The sequence below is a fragment of the Onychostoma macrolepis genome, chromosome 17 (genome assembly GCF_012432095.1).
Source record: "Onychostoma macrolepis isolate SWU-2019 chromosome 17, ASM1243209v1, whole genome shotgun sequence".
Taxonomy (NCBI): Eukaryota; Metazoa; Chordata; class Actinopteri; order Cypriniformes; family Cyprinidae; genus Onychostoma; species Onychostoma macrolepis.
The window spans coordinates 8,283,174-8,301,692 of NC_081171.1; the positions used below are offsets into that span (position 1 = coordinate 8,283,174).

The 18,519-nt window shown below is 35.5% G+C and overlaps 2 protein-coding genes across 5 annotated transcripts; one reads left to right on the forward strand and one right to left on the reverse strand.

Annotated features, from left to right (window-relative positions):
• Positions 1–2,277: 2,277 nt before the first annotated feature.
• On the reverse strand, positions 2,278–18,328 carry map7a (microtubule-associated protein 7a). 3 transcript variants are annotated; one of them, XM_058750016.1, is made up of 16 exons: positions 18,185–18,328; positions 9,915–10,147; positions 8,087–8,200; positions 7,799–7,873; positions 7,545–7,708; positions 7,203–7,305; positions 6,961–7,074; positions 6,625–6,773; positions 6,389–6,510; positions 5,815–6,002; positions 4,884–5,040; positions 4,459–4,630; positions 3,989–4,090; positions 3,444–3,494; positions 3,178–3,370; positions 2,278–2,872 (listed from the first exon to the last, which is right to left on the reverse strand). In XM_058750016.1, exons 2-16 carry the CDS (start codon positions 10,033–10,035, stop codon positions 2,862–2,864), a joined length of 1,836 nt encoding a protein of 611 aa, XP_058605999.1. In that variant the 5' UTR covers positions 10,036–10,147; positions 18,185–18,328; the 3' UTR covers positions 2,278–2,861. The 3 variants fall into 3 exon arrangements, with proteins under 3 accessions (XP_058605999.1, XP_058606000.1, XP_058606001.1); XM_058750017.1 differs by lacking the exon at positions 8,087–8,200; XM_058750018.1 differs by lacking the exon at positions 6,961–7,074 and having other exon boundaries at positions 6,625–6,749.
• Positions 9,933–17,926, forward strand: si:ch73-204p21.2 (uncharacterized). 2 transcript variants are annotated; one of them, XM_058750019.1, is made up of 8 exons: positions 9,933–10,041; positions 12,185–12,278; positions 14,170–14,308; positions 15,227–15,296; positions 15,863–15,932; positions 16,045–16,107; positions 16,244–16,324; positions 16,428–17,926. In XM_058750019.1, exons 3-7 carry the CDS (start codon positions 14,181–14,183, stop codon positions 16,318–16,320), a joined length of 408 nt encoding a protein of 135 aa, XP_058606002.1. In that variant the 5' UTR covers positions 9,933–10,041; positions 12,185–12,278; positions 14,170–14,180; the 3' UTR covers positions 16,321–16,324; positions 16,428–17,926. The 2 variants fall into 2 exon arrangements, with proteins under 2 accessions (XP_058606002.1, XP_058606003.1); XM_058750020.1 differs by lacking the exon at positions 9,933–10,041 and having other exon boundaries at positions 11,744–12,278.
• Positions 18,329–18,519: the final 191 nt, after the last annotated feature.

The window sequence follows — 18,519 nt, forward strand, 5'->3', positions numbered from 1 at the left end:
CAAATAATGCTTTTGGAAATATAGCATGCAGCGTTTGGCATAAAATCACATTAACACAAATAATGCTTTTAATTATGAAATGCTGGATTTTGATGCAGATAAATTTAGCAGCAGAGCGAGCGAATCTCCCATAGTTACCGGAAATGATGAAAATCTTTTATTTGCTAGTAGCGCCATCTGCTGGTCGACTCGAACATCTACGTTTGTTTATATCTGTCCAAGTCGAGCTAATAAGGCTGTCGACACACCTCAGTTTATTATATCTGGAAATAAACTGCTGGATAAGTACAGAGAGATTAATTTGCCATATTTTATGTTTATGTTAATCTTAAACCAATATGAGGTGACATGATACGGCTCACAGTTGGTCGCCTCACAGACAGTCAAGTAGCAGCTGTGGACAGGTGATGCAATTAGCCTAAATTTAGTTGAGAACTCCACTTTTGTCTTCAAACAGCGATGCCTTTGTGTCATCTGATGCGCTTTTACTGGGATGATCCAACCAAATGTTGTTCAAACTCCCTTTAATCCCACAAAATCTGGTAAGTGCTGCAAATTCAATCCCTCGAGGTTCAATGTCTGTTATGGCTGCGTGTGGCACTTTCCAGGAATAGGGTACAGTTGTCCCATTTATTTATTTTAAAGCATTAGAGGCACAAATCCCATGTTTTTGAACGATTAGATATGTTAGATAAATTATTAAATTAACCTAGCATGACATACAGATTTAAATTGGGCGTTTTGGCCTGTCAGAAGACTATAACTATTACTAACATTATACAACAATGTCACATTTAATCTGTTTAATTCCTGTACAGTTAATTCTAGTAAAAGATTTTGAACATTATTGAAATATTACAAAAAAATGCTAAAAATTAACATATTTGACCTTTTTATTCTACAATTAAAGTTTTATACAAATATTATTTTTATATATGTTTGTATATTTGTATTGATTTCTAGTCCATCAGTGTCACACCAAAATATTTCAAATCATTTTCTGTCCTTTCTGTACATTTATGATTGTTACATATTTAACAGAAACTTAGTTAAGCACTGCAGAACCTATTAGAGACTCCTCAATTAACAGTACTGAACTACATGTCCTCTCTGCTAGACTTGCTTCAGTTTTCCAGGCTTCTTCTCATCTGAGGTTTCTGTCTCTGTTTGCCAAACTGGCAGCCCATTTACCAAACATGTAACAATGTTCTCGGGGTACAAGAACATTCAGTTCTCAGATCATTTTAGCTAACGCGAAACCTCAGCAGCAAATGCGATGGTTATTCCTTTTTAATAGTGTTTTTCTACACTGTGGTAAGTTTAAAAAAAAAAAAAAAAAAAACACGCCAACAACCAGTCTGTTTTTTGAAGCATATTTACTTACACCAATAAAAAATGAATTGAACTGTTTACATCTTTGCACCATATTTGGATAAGCCTCTATCGTTGCACAAGGTCAGCAGGTACCGGCACACTATAGTAATGTTTATAAGGCAGACAAGCACGTAATAATCATAAATTGTCATTTATTAAAAGGGGGTGGGGAGGGGGTGCTTTTATTTGGAACAGCTAAATAGCAGCAGTGTAAAACCAGCAACTGTGGAAATTCATGAGCTCACCTGTCTGGTGTAATACTGTGACACAAAAGCACTGGTAAGCAATAAGGACAGATGGAAAATGACCTCTGTATATGTGTGTGCCCTCATGACTCAAAGCAGCAGCGTTGCAAAGAGAGATCCTTAAATTACATGAACAGTTTCTAGCACAGATATCTGGATATAAAATACACAGACATTACCATTCAAAAGTTTGGGGTTTGTAAGATTTTGTTTCTTATGCTCACCAAGGCTGCAGCTATTTGATTTTAAAAATAAATAAATAAAATAGTAATGTGAAATTATTACAATTTAAAATACAGTTTTTAATTGTTTATATATATATATATATATATATATATATATATATATATATATATATATATATATATATTCGTTTATTTCTGTGATTGCAAAGCTGAATTTTCAGCATCATTACTCCTGTCTTTAGTGTTACATAATCGTTCAGAAATAATTCTAATATGCTGATTTGGTGCTCAAGAAACTTATTATCAGTGTTGAAAATATTTATGCTGCTTATATTTTTGTGGAAAGTTTAATAAATTTTTTAGGATCCTTTGATTAGAAAATTCAAAAGAACAGCATTTATTTTAAATATTATTTTTGTAACAATCTTAAGTCACTACTGTTACTTTTGATCATTTTAATGCATTCTTGGTAAAAAAAAAAAAAAAAAGTATTCATTATTTAAAAACTTGTACTGACCCCAAACTTTTAAACTGTAATGTACAGTATGCATTCGTGCAGGTGAATTACCATTTACATGTGTATATTTATAAAAAAGCCTGATAAATCCATAAGACTATTATATCACTACTCAGACATTTGAGAAGAAAGCATTTCTCTTCATAACACCATAAACGTACTGGCTAAAATATAAAATATGATTCAATTAAAGCTTAAAAATGAATCTTTCAAGTTTTGTTTGGTGGGTAGTCTACCTTTAATCAATAAGTATTATTCAAGTATTATTATTATTATTATTATTATTATGTGAATCTTACCACATACCCAAAGTTATCTGGCTACTGAGCGATGCATGAAGTCACTCTAGCAAATCAAGCAGCAATTTAGGCATTTTAATTGGGCAGTAGAGAACTGTAATGTAAGGAAGTGTGACTATTAAACTACAGGTTTATTAAAGTGCAGGGATATCAAGTGCATATGTTGTTTTTGTGTTGTTCAGAAAGACAAGCTTGCTGAAGTTGCTCTGATGGTCTTGGCATCATATGACGGGTCCGTGGGTTAAATAACCTCTGAAGCATGGGGGGAAACATTAACATTTTGTATACCAACTGTATAACAAGTTTCAAATTTGAATTTAATAGAATAAAATATATATCATATAAAACAGGAGGCATGCATTTAATAGTATACTATACCAAGTAAAGGTTTTTACTTTAGATATCTTTAAAAAAAAAAAACATTCTTGCATAATATTTAATGTAGTCCCTGAATAATCAAATCAAAACTTGAGTTGCATAATATTAACTTTAATATATTTAGTTATGTTAGATTTAAAAGCAGATTTACATTAAGTCAAATAAATGCATTCACATACCGGTTTGCTGATGGGCTTGTATCTCATCCAGGCCAGAAAGACTGCGGAAGGACCGTCGCTCCTTGAAGGCCACAGTAGGAAGCATTTCCTCCTCGTCCCTCAGCTCCAGTTTTGGTGTTTTTCCTGGACCTGGTAGCCTGATTACAGGCTTCACGTTCTCACAAGGCAAGTTGTCCTTCACTGATGCAGTTTTCTAAAGGGGACAAAAAGTGAGCAGGGCCTCTTAGATGTGGCATAAACAAAGCTCCTGCCAGTGATAGTCTTACCTTGTTATCAGAGTCTGTCTTTCTTGTTCTTTTCATGATTTCATCCAGACGCTGATTTGGGAAAAATTGAAAGCACAATATACATTAGGGTCGGTAAGATTTTCAATGTTTTTGAAAGAAGCCTCTCATGCTCACCAAGGCTGCATTTGTTTGATCAAAATACAGTAAAAACAGTAATATTGTGAAATATTATTGCAATTTAAAGTGACTTTTTTTCTATTTTAATTTATTCCTGTGATGACAAAGCTGAATTTTGTCACATGAATCTTAAGATGTCATTTTTAAATGTTGATTTGCTGCTCAAGAAGCATTTCTTATTATTATCAATGTTGAAAACAGTTGTGCTGCTAAATACTTTTGTGGAAACCATGATAAACTGGTCATTTTTGATAAATTTAACGCTTTCAATTTAATCTTTCAAAGAAAAAAAAAAAACGTGCTGACCCCAAAGCTTTGAATTGCAATATTCAAAATGTAAACGGTGTTCTGGTTTTATGGTTGAAATTTCACAGTTAGCTAAACAGCTGTCTGTTTCTGAGTTGTACCTTTTTCCTTTCTTGGCGTTCGGCCTCCTCTTTCTGGAAACGACTCTCTCTTTCCAGTCTCTGCTGCTCTGCCAGCACCCTCTGACGAGCCTCTTGCTCTCTCTGAGAATACATTATGGAGATTATAGGATTTTTTTTTTTTATTATTTCCAATGATCCGTTTAACATGATATGATCCTAGCTTTATTTTAGGGGAAAAAACAAATGGTCAGAAGCCAAAAAACTTGTCCAAAAGACAAGTAAGATGGTATGTCAGTGAAAGGAGCATAGAAATCACTATATAAGCCTGATGTGTATATTTTTTTTTTCACCAAATGGACAATATTGTTTTCCTGAGCACTTCCCCACTGGTCAAATCGGCCTCAAATTCAAGCCAGAGCTCAAAATTTATTCACTTTTCGGTTTTACACTTTCAAATGTTTTAACAGAGGTTGGGATAAATGATTTAAACATCCAAAAGCTTTTAATACCTGCTGTTGAAGCCTGTTTTCCTCCTCTTTCTCTCTGCGAGCGTTTTCCTCTTCAGCCCTGAGACGCTCTTCTTCCTCTCTCTTCCTCTTCTCCTCCTCCAGTCTCAGGGCCTCTGCTTCCTGTCTGGCTCGTTCTTCAGCTCTTTGACGGACCAGTGCCTCTCTGTTCTTTCTGCAAAGATGAGCCACACAAGTTCAGTTAGGTGCCTAATGCACTTTAAGAATTTATATCTGTCATCATGAAGTTCAAACTGTCTTTTTTTAAATACCGAATTGTAACTTTAGCATATTTAACTGTCCAGTTACTTCAGCAAAGAACAACTTAAATTGTGGCCTTTTCATTTTACAAATACAATTTAGTTGTAAAGTACTAAGACACAAAAGAGGACTTTCACTAATGGAAGGAAGGTAAGAACACAAAAAACCTTTCCATCTCCTCCTTCAGTCTGCGCTCCTCTTCCTCCTTCTCTCTCTGGAGTCGGGCTTGTCTCCTTTTCTCAGTCAGCAGGCGAGTGGCCTTTTCAGGGTCTGTAGTCCAAGCAGCAGCTCTGACTTGTGCTGCGTCTCCAATCTGACTTGGTCCTGAAAGTGCAAAAATGCAGAGAGAGAGGAATTTTTATATATTAATTACTGTATGAGATTGACAGCACTAATATACATATTAGTGCTGTCAAGCGATTAATCGCATCCAAAATAAGTTTTTGTTTATGTAATGTATGTACTGTGTATATTTATGTATATATAAATACACACACATGCATGTATATATTTAAGAAAAATGTTATATTTGTATATTGAATGTTTATTTATAATATAAATTATATAAATATATACATTTAAATATTTTCAGAATATATACTGCATGTGTATTTATATACATAAATATACACAGTACACACACATTACATAAACACAATTTTTATTTTGAATACGAATAATCGCGATTAATCTTGAAGCACTGATATATGCGTGTGTGTATGTGTATATATATATGTATATATATATGTATATATATATATATATATATATAATTTTTCTTTTTTTTTCTCAAATTTAGCATCAAGAAACAATTTATCTCTCTTTTTCTATCTATACTTTATATCTTTCATAATATGCATAAATTAATATATGTATATACATATATTAATTTATGCATATTATGAAAGATATAAAGTATAGATAGAAAAAAGAGAGAGATAATAAATTGTTTCTTGATGCTAAATTTGAGAAAAAAATATTATTTCATAGTTTTGTTGACTTAGCAAAAGGTCATTTTAGCAAAAGGTTTTAAACAGAATTATTAATATTATTAAAATGTGGGAATTATTATAAAATGTGTCTAAGTCTTTCACTAACCATTAGGAATCTGAGAGCCTGCTCGTGGATTCGGAGGCCCATTAGTAACTGGATTGGACTGGAGTTGGTTATCTTGCAGACATGGTTGAGCAAGCGTTTCCTCAGATTCTAGGTCCTCCTCTTCTGGCAGTGGAGGCAAACTATCTTGTTTAAGTGTGGCTTGTCTGATGTGTGATCTGTTCTGCAGCCTTGGAAACGGGTAAATAAAGAGAGAACGGATCATAATGACCAACAGTATAATTTTGTGATTTTGAAAGTGTGAGGAAACTTAAGTTTAGTTCTTTCATTCCTGTAAGAAAGTAAAATCACAAGTTAGATCTCTATGAAGTTGTACTACAGAATTTCTGCCTCTCTGTCGCCATCTGTGGTTAAAACGTAAAATTGCAATTTACTGCTGGAGATGTTTCTTACATCAGTTTTGCTTTGCAGTTGGTCTTCTACATGACATGCAATGATATAAACCTGAAAATTACTGTCATATAATGTATTGTTTCTTCTAGACAGCAGTGATATAATATGGAAAGACTTTTGCTTAAGTATAAGAGATTGTGCTGTACAATTATATAAAATGTACCATGATGTTGGGAGGACAGTATTCTCTGGTGGGTTTGTGTCCTGTTTGGCATTAATTTCGTTTGTTGTTGTTTGTAGCTGTGGCTTTTTCAAGTCCAGTCCCTCAAAGTTGCCTTTTGCCACCTGAAATATTTTTTGTAAAAACCACATGCAGTTTACATGCAGTATGTCATGCGACAAAGAGTCATTTATTTTTAGATTTAAACAAATGGTCTAAAAATGAATGTGAACTCTTACCAGCTCTCTGTTGGTGGTTCTGCGGATGGTGACGTTTGGACTTGAGCTTGCAGGCCTTTTTGGCACTTTCCTACAATGCACCTGGGGCTTTCGTGTGGTGCTTGAGTTCATGGTGTGACATGAGGCTGAACGACGACAAATATGAACAGCTGAAGATGTATGGTGTTTTGTTTTTTGTATGAGGTGAATTAATGAGGATGAATGAGTATAGAGAAATAGGTTTAAGCAATGAGCATGAGGAGAAGAAGAAGAAAACGGGAAGCCGATATTTATTACATCCAGTTCCAAACTTGTGATTTCCTTGTGATTTGTGAATTCCTCAATCTAAAGTGATACCTGTGTCTCGTGACAGACACACAGCGCTCCTGCTTCTGGCTAGATAAGAGACGGTAGGAGTCTGAAGACGACGGACAAGGTCAATCTCCCATTGACTAAGAGAGCGGCGTTTAGCTAGAGGAGAGCAGAAAGCAGAGCAACTAACAGAAAGTGGTCAGAAAGGGAGTTGGGGAAAGTAGATGCAAGGCTAGAAGAGATTTGGTGGCAGTTATTGCGTTTTGAATCATGCGTTGAATATTCACCGTTGTTTTCATTCTTGGTGACCCTTCGTGAGCAGTGGCCAGGTTTCTGTTTGGCCTTCTGACTTTTCTCCATCGTCTTCCGCACCACAGACTCATAACGCTCCTAAAGCACAGGATGAAAACACTCCCATCATCCCATGCTCTGTATTTTTTTAATCATGGTTGAAAAACCTCCACAGCAATTTTTCATCATAGTTGCTGCAGACAGTGCTACAGTGTTTATGAAACCCACACAAACAGATGGTATACACAGTCTAAAATCTGGACACATTTGACTGAATTTGTTTCTCATGCTTCTGAAAAGACAACAATGGTCACCATTTTTCTCATGCATAAACTCACTCTTTCTTCTTTGAGCCTCTGCTTGCGCTTCTCCTCGACCGCCATCCTCCTCCTTTCCTCTCTTTGTCGCTGCTCCTCCAACTTCTTCTTTCGCTCCTCAAGGTGTTTCTCGTAGAACTGCTTGGCCCGCTCTTCCCTTGCCAGCCAACCACGCTCGCGCAGGGCTACAGTTCAGGTACACCAAGAAAAACTTAAAGCTTTCTGCTTGTTCTTCAATTGGTTATGATGTTACATGTTCAGAGTAAGAAAAATACCCAGCTGTTTTTGGTACACCTCTCTGCGTTCCCGGGCCAATCGCAGTCTCTCGTCCACTTTCAGCGCATTTGATTCTAAATTACAAAATAATCATTCTGAAATTTTACATGCATAATATAATAAATCCATGTTGGAATGAATGACAAAAATTAGCAACTGGGAAGATTCAGCTCTAAAGAGTGAATCATTATTGACATTGTATCCATGGCAGCAGTTTCAGACACTTGGAGGCTTTGAGAAAGAAAAATGCAAATTAAATTGATGGAAAAATATTAGCTGTTTTAGACCTGTATTATTTCCATTTAGTTTGGTGATATTAATCTCTGCTGATTTAATGTTCGGTGGAGCACATGCTTTTCTTTTTTGCTCCAGGGCTGTGGGTTTCACATCAGATCTGGAATCTGAAAAAAAAAAAAAAGAGGCTGTTTACTTAGTGCTCAGACAAAATAGATAAATGAACACCAAACGTGAATGTCTCTTAGTTTTTTGGTCTTTACACTTTCTGCTGAAGTTTACCAAACTCTTCAACTCAGTTTGAAAATCAGACAGACAGGTTAGAAGGTCAGGGGTGTGATGATTTACAACATTACGACAATGAGGACTGCATACCATAGTGGCAGCATTCGTGATTGATCTCTTTGTCTGTAAAAATTCTTGAAATAAGCACACAAGGATGTTACTTCAAACCTTTGAGTGACGCATGTATCAGTTTCATTGATAAACTGATATTAGACAAGTACCAATCCCATTGTCTCATGGGAGTTTCTCCTTTGAAACGAATACTTTTATTCAGCAAAGATGCATTAAATTGTTCAAAAGTGACCGTGAAGACATAGACGGTTCAAAGGAACAGCATTTATTTTGAAATCTTTTATAACATTGTCAATTTATCAAAGGATCCTGAAAGAAATGTATCATGGTTTCCACAAAAATATTAAGCAGCTGTTTTCAACATTGATGATAATAAGAAATGTTTCTTGCCATCACAGAAATAAAACAACAAAAAAAAAACTTAAATATATTAAAATTAAAAACATTATTTTCATTTATAATACTATCTTTTTAAAAAATGACTGTTTAACAGTAGAATTTTTTTTTTTTTTAATTTTTTTAATTAAATTTCATCCTTGGAATTAAATCTATCTAGTCGATATATTTTTAACCATTTTAGCAACATACAGAAAAGGCTTCTTAACTCTAGGTTACATTGACACTTCATACTGTATACATTTAGCATCTCAGTTTCATAACGCAGCAAAACCTAAAAGCGGTGCATTACAAGCATGCAACATTACTTAACCCAGAATTAATACCTTTGGGTTATAAAAGATGATAATTCTGCGTTTAGTGTACTCTGATAATAAACCTATTAACTTAACTAAGTAGTGTATTTTAACAAATACAGGCTTGGCCTCCCATACTATGCAACACTTTCTCAGTGTCTTTATAAACAAAAGTTGAGTGCCAAAAGGCAGATATAAAGATGAACATGAGGCCTGTCTCATGCCAGTTTTGACTTTGTCCTCTGAATCAAGATAGCCCAAGGCCTGTAGATCATTACAAAGGCAACATTTGTTTTACCCTCGCTGTGTAGAACAACAAATTCAGCGCCTGACTAAAGAGTACGTGGTGATGCTGAACTCTTTAAGGTGAACTTTACACTACAGATCACCACAACAATGCTATCAAGGGGTGAAGTGTGGAGCACGACGGATGCAGAACCTATCAGAACTGCTGAATTTGCATGCATATTTTAGTCACTTGGTCTAAGAAAATTAAAGCATATGAGCTTGACATCGGGGGGCGTTACATAACAGAAGTCTATCATGTGATGTGATACCCTTATAAACATATTTAGCACAGCTAGCATCATCACACACATACATAACCCATTCCTAATACGTCACTATCTGAACTAACCATGCAGAAATGCATTGTTATTTAGTATATAGAGTGAAATGGGTATATCTAATAGCTTCATGCCAACTAAAAGGATCAGTATATGCTTGTATCCAGAATTTTAGGATGCATATGCTCAAAGTTGTATGCAGTTTTGTTTTTAGACACTGTATATGTGAACAGAATAGTCATATTTATCGTCTGCATCTCACCAACCTCTCTGCTTCCTCGCAGTGTCGCACATCTTCATCCGACCCTTCTCCGAGATCGCAGCGAGACCCAGCTCTGTCTTCCTCCACTCCCGTTCCTGCTCTGCCAGGCTCAGATGAGCTGGCATCTTACAGTGAGTGTGTGTGTCCGTCTAATACATGTAGAGCATCTGTGTTCTCTGTGCACAAGTCTTCCACTCCAGCCAACAGCTTATCAGTGCATCTCTAGCAGGGAATAGACTGGTTAAGAGAAAGAGGCAGAGTGTGAGACAGAAATTCTTCCTGGGGGAGATTGTGTGAGCAGCTGATTTGCTCCTGTCTGGGCTGCGTCCAGCACACGTGCATGGCAAGCAAAGTCAGTAAGCATCCGTAAGTACAGAGTGCACATGTGCCATGCTCTCACAAAGAAACCCACCCAGCTGGAAGCAGCTGTGGTTATTGGAGGTGTGTTTCCCTTTAAAAATCCATAGAGCCCTTTGCATTGCATTGGCCGGTCACATTGACGGCATGCGAGCAGCTGCGGCAAGGATGAAGTATTCACAGTACAACAAAAGAGACAGAGTTGGATGCAAGCGCTTTTTTCTAAATGGTTGCCTGGGTGATATGCACAATTGTGGGAGGCATGACACTGCATGCCAGTGTCCAGAAATAGCAGCAGAGAAAACCCGCTTTCATTAATGACATGCAACATAAAATATACAGCCACTCGCAGATCAGATTAAAGGTTCTAGTCTCATATCTTGGACATGTTTTTCACATCCCATAATGCTTTTCATATGATTGGCTTGAGGATCTGCTCTCAGACAGAGATGACGTTATGCCTCCGCTATCAGGAACAACTGTGGATCCATATTGGTGTCATAGCTCACAAGTATTACATTGCATTTGTCTTCTTTTAGCAAATATTTTCTATCTTAAACAACTTGCAGTGCATGTTTAGGGACAATCACCTTGGAGGGATGGGTTGGGAGAACTCATAAATCACCCTTTCAGCACTCAGTGTTGAACCTACAAGCTGTAATTTGTAAACCACGAAGCCACACACCACTCGCGCATATAGAGGAGACAGAGGCTAGAGTACGTTTTCACTCTTTTCCACACTGTTAACCCCATGTAAATTCAAGTTCTGTACAAACACCTTTGTTTGACTAGAAATAAAAGGCTATTGAAAATTCCTTCCGTGTTATGAAAAAAATACACAAATTGATTGGTTATGGGGTGGGGCATGTTGTCACAATGGGAACTATTCAGCAGAAATGTTAAAGAGATGTATATAATATAAAGATATATAAGAATGCTTTTTTAGTTTTATTTTAGTCTTATATACTATAGTATGTATTCATATTTTTATAAAAATTGATTTATTTTTGTTTTTTAATCATTTTTATGTTTAAAATATATTTTTCATCAAATTTATTTTATTTTAGCTTTATATCAATTTCCAAAAACAAATTAAATAATTTCAGTTAACAATAACAGAATTGGATATAAAATCAAATTATATATATCTCATTGAAAAGTCTGTAATTATTACACTTAAAATGTTGTTTTACAAATAAATTATAAATGTTATCATTTGAGATACAGTTGAGATACAGTTACACAATTTAGTTTGAAGAATGTGATTCAAAAAGATTATTTAAAAAAAAAATAAATAAATATAAGCCTCCGTCTCGTCTATATTATAACATTACACCATTTATCATATGCAAATTAGATTTATCTGGAAACAAGCATCAAAGGCAAGAAAATTCTTTATAAATATTCCCAGGGTTCTAAGTACATGTCTTTAATTTGTGTAAATACAAATTTCCTGTTAATTACGCTAAAAACAAACACATGAAGAGACTAGTTAGCAGGTTATAAGCAGGTTAGGTGAGCCCTTCCAGGGTGGCGGCGCTTCCAGGTTTGTCAGATTCTCGGCACGTCCGAAAGAAGAGTAGCTATCTGAAATGGTAAGTCCCTACATTACAGTAATGTTCTGTACTGATCATATTTCGTTTGTGATAAATGAACACAATGGTATAACGTCATCCATGAAATCTTTTTGGTTTGATCTGCTTCGGTAACTGGATATCAGCAAGTAAATCTGAAAATGGGTGTGAGAGGGAGGAATCTACATAAGGAGTTAATGAGTGATTGGCAGTCTGTCTGGTGTGCAGGCGAATGAAAGAATGAGGAAATGGGGCTTGTCAAAGCTTTTTTTCCCCCCTTCCTGTCAGTGTTGCGCTGACAGGAGCTGGCTGACAGATGTCTGTTGTCTGCACTGATATGTAGGATACAAGAGCAGAGGAGAGACTGCCCAGGGACTGCATCTGAACGCTTCAAACAAGAGTTCACTGACAGAAGGAGTGAATTATTATCTGTACAGGTACTTTATCTTTTTCCACTATATTTTTGCTCATACTTTGCACCTGTCATGTTGTATGAAAGTGTTTCCTGACTTGTTCATTAACACTTCATTTGGAGATTTTTTAAAAATAATGATATAGTTAATTATTTAATCTCTGTGTCTTTAAGAAAGTTTCTTCGGTCTTACATTCTTATTGTTCAATGAGCGTAATAATCGAACAGTGAAACTGGGTGAGGTGCGTTGCTCACTCTTCGTAAATGACTAAGAGCAGGTGGATCTCTTAAGTTTTGTTCTGGAACCTGTTCCATGTGTCATTTTGGTTTTGGGGTGAGGTTTACCTACTGTACCTGTAGTACTGTTGGAATTATAGTTATACGTTCAAGACATGTCACTACAGAATAACCACCAAGAAAGATGGTTTTAATTTCATTAAAATGCGGTTATACTGGTTTGATTTGTTGTCATGGTAAAATTACAAAAGCAATCCCAGCTAATGTTTTATACGAATAGTAAACGAGCAATATTAAATCCATAGAATGTGCCTTCTATATTCTATATAATAGTTCACCCAAAAATTACATTTACAGTACTGACCATCATGTTGTTCCAAATCTGTATCATTTACATTCTTCTGTGAAACAAAACATTTTCGTTCTTGTTATTCCAGACAACACACTAATTACAAGAGTACGGAAAATTCAAGCTTCAAAAAGGAAATAAAAACATTATAATGATATCATAAGAATAGTCCATACCACTCTTGTGCAATATTCCAAGTCTTCTGAATCCGATAGATTTGTGTGAGAAACGGGCTGAAATGTAAAGGTTTTCAATAAAAAAAAAAAATATTCCTTCCTAGAGAGCTGTTAACCACTGCGAGCTGGTAATTTGATCAACTCAGTCAGATCCAGTTTCAGACTGTTTTTACTCAACTGGACCAACCAATTCATTCATAAGATCTGACTCAAATGAATGATTCAATCACAAATCAGTCATGGATACTTAATCTATTTGTCATGTAGAGCCTTCTTATGGCCTGAGAAGACTTGGATCAAATTTATGATATTTTTATGGTATTGTTTGTGAGCTTGAAAACTTCAGTACCTGACTTTGGTGTAAATGATCAGAGTTTTCATTTTTGGGTGAATGATCCCTGCACTGGTGTTTCCTATTTAAGAGCCCTTAAGAGAAGAACAAGAGGCCTCGTCTGGTTTATCAAGAGCAAACTGTGCCTGCTCGAGTACAGCTCCTCCTCCCATTTGGTGTGTTCTGTTGCTTTAAAACTGCTTTATTGCAGCACTTGCCAACATGAAAACTGACTTCTGTAATTCCAGTGCAAACATTAGCCTATATTAAAACTTCTTTCTGTGGTAACCAATGTGCTTCATGAGATAGGCAAAACAGTCAATATAAAAGAGAGCTTTTGAATTTCATGATAAGTACGTGACTTACTTTTTGTGACAGGACTCTGAATGTATTTTTAACTAGCTGGCTTATTTTGTGTAAAGTACTAGGTATCAGGTGCAATTAAAAACTGTATGATGTCCGCAGTGACTATACTCTCTAAAATGTCTACATCATAAGACTAATAATTATACACTTTATATACATATGACTTATGACTTAAAATAATTGCCACCATATCATTGAGAAGAGGACCCAAATGATCAAATAAATTCTGTAAAGAATCATGTAGAATTATAAAAATGACTATTCAAAGTTGTAAATACAAAAAATCAGTTTTTCCACTTCAGAATTTCATGTTTAATTTAGCGTTACTTGCTGCTGCTTTGCAATTCTTTATGAAATTTACTGTCAAGTTCTGAGTGAAAATTGGTTCTACACCATTTTTCCCCAGTGTTTGTGTACATGTAGTAATGCATTCAACATTTGATCTGTCTTCCTGTAGGTACCACAATCATGGCACCAATTGGCACAGATCTAGTAGGCTGGGCGGTCACCGAGCAGCCAGAGGCTGCATTCCTCTCCATAGCCGTCCTCTTCATTGTTAGCATCGCACTCCTCGTTCTCTGCGCGAGCTGTAAAAAGTGAGTGGTTTCTGAGTAACCTTTTAACCCTTTAGATTTTGTGGATTTTGGTAAAAAAAAAAAAAAAAAACATGCCTTAAAAGATGAAGTCAACTGAAACAGGCAACAATACATGTCCTATAGGTATGTAGCAGCAAGCCACCCTCTCTGTTGCTGTAAGCTACATACCTAGACATCACGATCAAGTTTTTCTACTATGGGAATTTGTAAGGAATGTGGCTCTGTCACAAAACACAGAGAGCATCTTACTCATATTAGCTCATGCTTGACATATGAATACATGAAAAAGAGGCCAAGCAAATGAGTAGTACAGGATACTGTGCGAAGTGATTATACTGTATATAAGCCAGTAAGTCAAATAACAGTTAGCATTTCAGTGTCATTCACGTTGTTTAAACTCATTAAGACACATGCTGGGGAAAAAATAAAAATTTAAATAAATAGAAAGGGTTTGGATTAATTCACTTTCATTTGGAAATTGTACTTTTAGTTGTAGTATTAATCTCAACCACTAGAGGCCAGCCAAGAACTCCAGTGCGTAATAAATGAAGAAATTCAGGTTTCAAGTTCATATAAGCATTGCAATTATTTGTTAAAAAAGAATTGAACTGTTAATCCAATTCAATTTTAAGATTCATTATTTATTTTGAGATTAATTTATATTTATTTGGCGATGTACCCTCAGCTGCAGTTTGAATGGCCAGTCAAGAACTCCAGTGCATGTGGAATAAACTTTAGGCTTTAAACTTTATTACACTGGCAATAATTCTTGTTTAGTGGCATAAATTGGGTTTGTTACTCGAGTGTTTTAAACAAAAAGTCACAACTGATTCGGTGCAAAAAAAAAAAAAATTCACCAGAAGCACGACCACACACTTCATCAAATCATTCAAATCATTTTGATTTATTACTTTGCAGACATTCATTTGAGTTAGGTGGCAGCAGCAGTCCACCTGAGCAGCAGAAAGCATCCACACTTGTGAGCGTGGTGAGTGTCATCCTATGCTAATTGTTTTAAAAGTCTCTTATGTTCACCAAGACTGCATTTCTTTGATCAAAATAAAAATGATAATATTGTCAAATATTATTACAAAATATAAATATAAAAAAATAACTTTTCTATTTGAATGTATGCAAACATGTCATTTAGTCACGTGATCCTCCAGATCATTCTAAAATGCGGATTTGGTGCTCAATTATTAATAATTAATACATTCTTGTCAATGTTCCAAACACTTTTTGGTGTTTTAATATTTTTGTGGAAACTGCGATACTTTTTTTTTCAGGATTCTTTGATAAATAGAAAGCTCCATGAACAGCATTTATTTTATTTTTGTAACATAAGTGGCTTTACTGCCACTTTTGATTAGTTTAATGCATCCCACTGCTAAATAAAAGTATTAATTAATTTTAAAAATATATATAATATATTGCAATATAATCAAATATAAAAATTATTTTAAATTGTAAAAATATGACAATATTACTGTTTTATATAAATGATCATATATGTGATGTATATCTTGTGCTCAATTGTAATTCTTAACTGAACAGGCAAAAATGGATGATTCAAAAGGTGCCAGACAAAACCCTGCTACTAATGACATCACAGAAGATGAAATCGGTAAACTAAGTTGACAACGACAATGAATTTCTTTTGAATCTGAATATCTGTTTATCTCTGAGCAATGCTATCAACCCCACTCAGCGGATTCACTTCAATCTTGTCTTTGAAGGTTTAGAGGCTGTGGAGGGTGGCGTTGTGTATAAACCCTGGAGAAGTCACACTCTCACACACGGTATGTCTCTCCAGGACAAAAAGATCATCGCGAGGAATTGAAACCACAAGTCATTTCATCCCAGTGAAATCTCACCACACATGAGAAATATACAGTAATGGTTTGACGTATGACTGTATATCTGTACTTTCTGCAGGTTCAAGCCTACCAACTCAAATAAATGGTGGGGTTGGGACATCGACTGAGGGTTCGGTAACACTTCAAGCTATCTGAGAGTGTAAGGATGACCCTGTTCTACTTTTAAAATACTCTTTGAGTGAAATTTCACATGACAATACAAACATATAAGTACCTTTCTTATTATTTTTTTTTTAATTCAGATGACAAAAATGGAGTCGGTGCCATAGGCGAAACACCACCAACTTTAAATGGTGGAAACCAACCCTCAGAGAGCCTCCACCATCTTTATTATGAACCCGAAATGCTCAAACTAAACAAACCCCTTCACTATTTGGAGATAAATGGTTTCTGTATCGTTCTGAAGCCAGGCTGAGATCCTGCTTTGTGGCATTGACTCCTGTAAGTGCTCATCAAACTTTGAGAGTATAGGAGCCCCCCGATCGGTCCCTCAGCATTGACTGGACTGATTCAAAGCTGAATCCTTATGCAATGGTTCAGACAAGAATGGTCAATGTCCCTCAGGAGAGGGGGAGCCTGATCTTCTGGCCATACCTGTTTTAACAACAAATAGGGATCTCTATTCAGGGGGACACAGATTAAAATCAGGTGTCATCTCCATCTGAAGAGGAGAGGGGAAGTGTCGGCATCACTACCAAAGAGACCTAAACAAAAATGAAGATTTTACTTTTATCTTTTTCTTATGAAGTCCAGTATTGTGAAATTATTCCGTATTCATATTCATTCTTAGTAGGGGTGCAATATAGACTTCATCTCTCAGATCAACTGTTCTGTAGACTGTATATGTTTAACTTTATGGATTTAAATAGCAGCATACTAATGAATACTTTAAGGTTTTGAACAAATGTATTATACCTGTGGGCATGAATGATGTAATTAAAGTAATAGATGCTTTAGAATTAACCCTCTTGTTCGGGTGAGATTGACTTTATTCTTTTATTTAGGGAAATATTTTGCTCCATAGTATTGGGGCTTTTTTTTTTTTTTTACTTTTATGAAGGCATTTAGAGGCTGAAATTCTTGCATAATCTTTGAAATAATTAGATCTGAAATATTTTTCTTTAAAAATAAAAAGCAGTATTTTTTTGATACTGGTAAGTCTGAGTAGTGTAAACAACATGCATCAAACAATTTTACTGACTTGTGCCTGATTTTTGTAAAAAATGTCCTTGAAAAATATAGAATATGTCAAACATTTTTAGACATTTAAAAAGAACATCTATGAAGCCAACATGCATTTCTATGAACTTTGTCTACGCGCATGGTTTTAAACAATTTAGTTTTGTAATTTCTGACATCCTTTTTTGTCATTGATCCTTATATTAAATAGAAACTATGTTGAACTCCTAACTAGATCTAAAGCAAAATAATACGTAATATATCAAATATTAGATGGCATATAAAAGGAGGCATTCACTACAGGGGCGTTTACCACAGAATCTTACATTGTGACAATACGTTACATATATTAATGTTTTATGCCTGGGGTTTCTGTCTCACCAAACATTATTGAGGGTGTTTTGATTCATATTCAAGTGGCCATTTTGTTTTTAACCAGTTCTTTAAAAATTAGGGAAATTTCTTGAATCAACCTGGTACGTAAATGCTAAGCATGGTTTGGATTCATTGGTGTTACAATATCTTAAATTTGCATGCCTTACCTAATAAATTCTTAACGTATGCAATTGTTTGTGTTTTGCTTATACACATACACACAAATACACTGTGAAAATATAAAAATCACGCTGCACAAAAAGTTTGCATCATGCATTTATCATAAACATCTATTTACGTAGCTGCCAAAACATGTCGAAATCGTGGAAGTGACAACATCCTTTAAATATACAGGCTATATATATATATTTATGTTAAAGTATATTTAGACCTATTTCTTTGACCTATGATCTTTTACCTATTTCCTGGAACGCTTAATACTCACGTTCGATGATGAGTAAATAAAATAACAATAAAAAACACTGTCAGGTTTAAAGCCCCTCTTCACGTGATGTTCTTGCGGTCTTTGGGAAACGCACCAGGATATGTAGCCGACGTGCGGAACGCGGGTTCTGTTATGTTCTAGCACGTGTATGTGCTTTCGCGCACGTACGCATTCATTGGCCTCAACTGATGCACGAGCGCAGCGCGTGGAGAGCTGCGTCACAGCGATTGACCAATGGCGTGCGGCGGCGGTGCCACCGGACTGGGAAAGCTCGTATTACGTAACCCTTTCATACCCCCTTTATAAAGCACAGCTACTGAAAAAAAAAACACAGC

Coding starts and splice junctions, on each gene's coding strand:
- map7a (XM_058750016.1), bottom strand. CDS start 10,035: ATGCCAGCTCATCTGAGCCTGGCAGAGCAGGAACGGGAGTGGAGGAAG. Junction 8,201..9,914: donor CACTGCGAGGAAGCAGAGAG/GTTGGTGAGATG, acceptor TTTTTTTTTCAG/ATTCCAGATCTGATGTGAAA. Junction 7,874..8,086: donor ACTAAATGGAAATAATACAG/GTCTAAAACAGC, acceptor TTTGTAATTTAG/AATCAAATGCGCTGAAAGTG.
- si:ch73-204p21.2 (XM_058750019.1), top strand. CDS start 14,181: ATGGCACCAATTGGCACAGATCTAGTAGGCTGGGCGGTCACCGAGCAG. Junction 15,933..16,044: donor CATCACAGAAGATGAAATCG/GTAAACTAAGTT, acceptor TTGTCTTTGAAG/GTTTAGAGGCTGTGGAGGGT. Junction 16,108..16,243: donor AAGTCACACTCTCACACACG/GTATGTCTCTCC, acceptor TACTTTCTGCAG/GTTCAAGCCTACCAACTCAA.